General features: G+C 38.7%; 2 protein-coding genes across 2 annotated transcripts in view; both read right to left on the bottom strand.

Moving 5' to 3' along the window:
* The window catches only part of LOC107658201 (integrin beta-5-like), a 39,206-nt gene extending 36,334 nt beyond the window's left edge, over positions 1 to 2,872 (bottom strand). Inside the window, exons 1-4 of the mRNA XM_016446660.1 lie at positions 2,282 to 2,872; positions 1,715 to 1,800; positions 1,237 to 1,444; positions 888 to 1,137 (exon numbers count right to left, since the gene is read on the bottom strand). Coding sequence (XP_016302146.1) covers positions 888 to 1,137; positions 1,237 to 1,444; positions 1,715 to 1,800; positions 2,282 to 2,363 — 626 coding nt within the window. The 5' untranslated portion in view covers positions 2,364 to 2,872. The remainder of the gene's footprint in view (positions 1 to 887; positions 1,138 to 1,236; positions 1,445 to 1,714; positions 1,801 to 2,281) is intronic.
* A 684-nt stretch (positions 2,873 to 3,556) lies between these two features.
* LOC107658200 (RNA-binding protein 44-like) overlaps positions 3,557 to 5,220 on the bottom strand; it is a 10,567-nt gene continuing 8,903 nt past the window's right edge. The window contains 2 exon segments of the mRNA XM_016446659.1: positions 3,557 to 3,943; positions 4,223 to 4,457. Of these exon segments, the coding sequence (XP_016302145.1) occupies positions 3,662 to 3,943; positions 4,223 to 4,457 (517 nt within the window). The 3' untranslated portion in view covers positions 3,557 to 3,661.

The following is a 5,220-nucleotide window of genomic DNA, read 5'->3' as shown; positions in this document are numbered from 1 at the left end:
TATATATATATATATATATAGTTTTTAGTTTTTTTTTATATAATATACATTTTAAAAACTGCTCAATTTATATACCAGCACCAGAAAAACTTTTTAAAATTTTGTTTACATTTAAATTTAATTGATTTAGATATACATGATATTAGCATGGGCAAAAAGTCTTTAATTAAATGCACCATTTTACATCCAAATGGTGTAACAGATTATGTATAAAATGTTGTTTTTAATTAGTTGAATTACTCTATGAAATATAGTTAAATAATATTAAATATAATTTATAGCAGTAAATAGTTATTTTTGAAAGGGTAGAGTGATGTGTACTCATTGTAGAATAAGGTATATGCCTTGTCCCTATGATATCTGTTGTGGTACAGTGAGCATTCAAGAGGACTGAAAGCATAACCTACATGGTCACTGATGCATGATGGGCAGTGGGCTGCATGGGGTAATAGCTTCTCTGGGCCATGTGCCGTACTGGCTTTGCAAACTCAATCTGCTCTGTCACACTTTCTAAAAAGTCTACCACTATTTTGCATTGGATCAGAATGATAACCACCAGTGAAAGCAGGAAAAAATGCCTTAAATGTTTCTCTTAATTAAATTAAGGGTTTATTTTAAAGTGTGAATTAAGACTGTGGTTAACAAGTCCAGAACTGTGGCATGCCGATTGCTTTTGAATTTTAAAGACACATACACTTCACCAAATGAGAAAGTACTGTGTCCAAACAGTTCTCACTAACAAGTAGCTGTTCTCTTCATTACATAACAAAGGGCATTAAAGGGCAAAAGGTGTAAGAGCCTTTGTGCATTTGAATTTAGATACAAGGAAAGCCAATCCCAAACCTGTTTACAGCTCATCACAGATCTGTGAGAAGTCTCTTTCTTACCCATTGCACGGGTTGTCCTGGTACTTGGGGGCTGTGTAGGAGAAGGGTGAGATGTTCTTGTCCACAAAGGAGCCAAAGCCAAGGCGGAAGTTACTTGTAAGCTTCCTCATTTCCTCAGCCAGTTTGGTGCCCAGGTTGCGGATTGTGTCCAGATCATCCTTCATGGAGAGCGAGAGGTCCATCAGGTAGTACAAATCAACAGGGTAGTCTTCCACAGGACGCACTTGTACCTCAAAAGAGGTCTGGTCACCTGAAGGATGTAAGAGTAATTACATTGACATGCAATTTCAAGGTATCTACAAAGTTTTTTTTTTTTGTTCTAAATCTAAATCTATCAACAGATGCATACCAGGCCTTAAGCTGAGAGAGATCTTCTGTGGGTATATCTGGATGACATCATACTGGGTCACTCCAGAACCTTTGGAGCTCAGAGGTTTGCTCCGCAACAGAGAGCTGCCACTCCTGGGACTTTCTATAAAAGGTGCATCGCACCCTCTTTTCTGTAAGTTCTGGCTAAAGTCACATCGTGAGTTGAGAGTTCTAACCTGTCCAAAGTCCTGAATCAGGAAAAAAGATCGCTGTGGTAAGTAATGTGAGGAAACCATTAAATAAATGAGCAAACCCACAAATGCGGTGAGATACAGCACTAATGCTCTTAGCAACCTGTCAACAGTCAGAAGCACTGACTTATTCAAGTGTATTCAAATGTATAAATAAATCAGTGGCCAGTCTATGATGGCTAAAAATACTGTCTAGGCAGGCAGCTCAGTCACAACTCAAACATCAATTTGTCAATCACAGTTTCTCGCAGGATTGTGCACGCGTACCTCTTGGGCGCACCAGGCGCAGCTCGGGTGAATGAGGAGACATTCTTCACAAGATGTGGCGCTGCCGCTCATGCAAACGTTGAGACCTTAAAATAAATCAAATAAAAATAAACCATCCATTGCAGGTCAAATAGGCATTATGAATAAATGCATTGAACACTCTTTTATTTAAAGACACTTACAACTGAGGAACACTACGACACAAGTGATTCATGCTAAGACAGAAACATGAGAAACGATACAAAGTCACAGAATTGCTTAGAAAAATAACTAGGGCAAACTGTCCTCCCCTTATTATCATGGTGGTGAAATAAAAACATAAACGACAGACTAAATACATTTATGCAATTAATTAATACAGAAATTAGGGGAGAAATAAATTAATTTTCAAATATACAATTTATGAATGTATTTATTTTCACAAAATTCACAACATTTATTTCATGCATTCGCATTTACTAATTTATTGTGTATTAAATCTAGCTGCATTGTTACTTATCTAAACGAAATAAGACATAGCATTTTGATGACAGATGTGATTTCACTAAACACTGTACTTATACTTACCTCCGACGCTGTGAATAAATATTTCCAAGACTATGTAAACTAGAAGAGCCGGGTGGCGTGTAAATGGGCAAGGATTCCACATTATTCCTTACTAAATGAAAAGCCCGTTTAACATCAACTGGGTTTTTTTTTTGTCCAATTGTATAAAACGTTTCTATTATAAATGTCCGTTTTTTATATTGTGAGCGGCTGAGATCGTCTTTGTTTCCATCCTCTCCACATCACAGCGGCGCACATATGACTGAAGTTGGTGTCCAGTGCAGATAACTGCACAGGTAAACACACGAGTTAAATCCGAGGCGATACTGCTACTCTGAACAATAATCCACATTCGAAGTGAGTGTTACTGTCGCACTCTGTCTGAGGTCCACTGCAGTAGTTACTTAAATATGCACTGTATCCATACCGAGTTTCAAATCTTCAGTGCAAGCACATTTTAAACTTTGTAAACACTGTTTTATTCATCATCCGGTTGTTTTCAGCGTGGAAGTTCAATAGTTGAGTGCCTACCGCGTCCCTCACATTACTTTAGACTCCGCCCATGGGAGAAGGAACTGGGATTTTTTTCCAAGTCACGCCCCCTACGCTGTGATTGGCTAGTAGGGCGACATCCAAACTTGCACTGATTAGACAGTAAACAGGTCATTTAAATATCTTTACCAATCAAAGAGAATAGCAATCAGCCGAAGGGCGGGGCTAGTCAGAATATGAAGGAAAAAATAACGCAGATTAGGACGAAGCAGTTTAAAAGGACCTTTAACCGTTTAATTAGTTGACCATAGTAACCTATGCAGCTGTTTTGTTATGGACAGAGCAATCACATTTTGCTCTAAAATGTAAATCAGTATCTTACATTAAACTGTCAAATTACACGAGAAAAAATATTTTGTTGCATGCTGTTTCTTCTTAAACTCGTTTTAATATGTCAGTAGTACATTAAACATCTAAATCCTTTAAGATCTGGCTTGGAAATTTCATCCAGCGCAGTCAGCAGTCATGTGACCATCACTAATTACATCCCCACCTGTTCCACAGAAAGAACTGCAGAGAACCTATTAGGTACACACTTCCAAAAAAAAAAGATGTTTTTTTTTCATTATAGGAAACACAGGAAAACTGTTTTATTCAGGAAACACAAGGAAACTTATATGCACTTATCATAACTGATAACAGCAGAGATGAAAACCTGAAAAACCTGAAATGAATTCAAAAATTACTCCAATTCCAGGAGAAGGAAATGCTCTGATTAAAGAATTACAACGAAATGGTTGTACATAACATAAAAGTTAGTTGCAAAAACTGAACTGACAACTGAAATCCAGTCGTACTGGTCAGGGAACTATTTACAAGGCCTTTACCGCTGCTTAAAACAGCACAAACTCAAACACATGACGGGGTAGAGGCCTGTGTGAGAAGCTCAGAGGTCATATCCACTATAGATCTCAAAGGAATCCCACTGAGGAATCCCTGATGCTTGGCCCGCAGTTCCAGCAGGGCATCTACGATCCTCTGGCGGCCTACATTTGGGTGGCACGCCGACAGCCGGGCCATGATTGTGTCAAAGCTTCCCATGGTGGCGTAGTGCCGCTGCGGCACACAGGTGCCAGAGGTTGTGGGCGAGTCGCAGACATTGGTTAACCTGTCCACACTACAGCGTGGCCCCTAAGTCAAAAACATAATGACATCTTAAGGGTTTGGAACAGAAAATAAAAAATGGTCTGATATTAGCAATAATTTAAACTAATTTATAAAAAATATATACAATTTAAATTATAATAATAATAGTAATATATTAGTTAATTAGTTACTATAATTATATTAGCCAATAGTATAATATATATATTAGTCATTATTAATTGCATTTCAGTACAAGTACCAATGACAGAAAACAAACTAATTTTGGACATAAGCTTTCTAAAAAGCCTGCCACTTCATACTTACTCCATGTGATGAACTGTAGGTTACACCCTTAGTTCCCAGTCCACCAGTCCCTGCAGTTTCAGCTTTATGGGTTTCTGAGGTGCTGAGGGACTGATCACTGATCAGTTTAGGATCAGCTGAGCCAGGCCCACAGAGGTGCACCACCTGGACAGTGTGGCCTTGAACGGAGCACCCATTTAGATCTTTAACTGCTGCCTTGGCATCGCTGGGGCTCTTGAGATAGACAGTAGCTGCCCTACAAAAGCACAGACAAGATTGTGAAGAATGAAGTTCATTAAAGGTCCCATATTGTCAAAACTGAAATTTCCTGGCTTTTTTCACGATTACTGAGGTCTAGGGGCTATTTAACTACCATATAAGTTTCAAAACAGTCAGTCCACAGTAAAATGCACACAGCCTGCTTAAAGTTCTAGCTATTTTTCACGAACCGTTGTGACTTCCGTAAAAAGTTAACGTCAGAACTACACAGTCACCGCCTTCAGTCACCACCCCGAGCACCGCCCAGCGTCCCACTCTCCTTTTGCCAAACCCCCAGACAACATCGCGTACATGCTTTTGCTGAGCAAGGACAACACGGAAACATGTCGAAAAGGTTAACTTTAACCACGAAACCAGATCGCCCGACCTGTAAGGTTACACTCTCACTCAAAGGATGGACGATCTGACAGGATTGTTACTATGAGGTGGATCACATCTAACGTGTATAGTAATGACAAACTCGCCGTGTCTATCTAGTCATGACTCATGATGAAGATGTATATACATTTCAATTTCAGCAGGCAACTATTTTTACAGCTACATTATTGTTCCAGCCACAATTAATCACAACAATGTATATACAATTACAAATGATTATATATAAATCGTCAGTTTGTTGTTTTACACACATGCACACAGACATTATTTCATACACGACATAGTCGTGAGATGCAAGAAACATAGACATATGGAAAGAAATCTGTAGACGTGCCCATAACAACAAAAGACAATACTTTATT

This window comes from Sinocyclocheilus anshuiensis, unplaced genomic scaffold (assembly GCF_001515605.1).
Source record: "Sinocyclocheilus anshuiensis isolate Anshui unplaced genomic scaffold, SAMN03320099.WGS_v1.1 scaffold263, whole genome shotgun sequence".
In the NCBI taxonomy this organism is placed as follows: domain Eukaryota; kingdom Metazoa; phylum Chordata; class Actinopteri; order Cypriniformes; family Cyprinidae; genus Sinocyclocheilus; species Sinocyclocheilus anshuiensis.
This window is presented reverse-complemented; position numbering and strand designations above follow the sequence as displayed.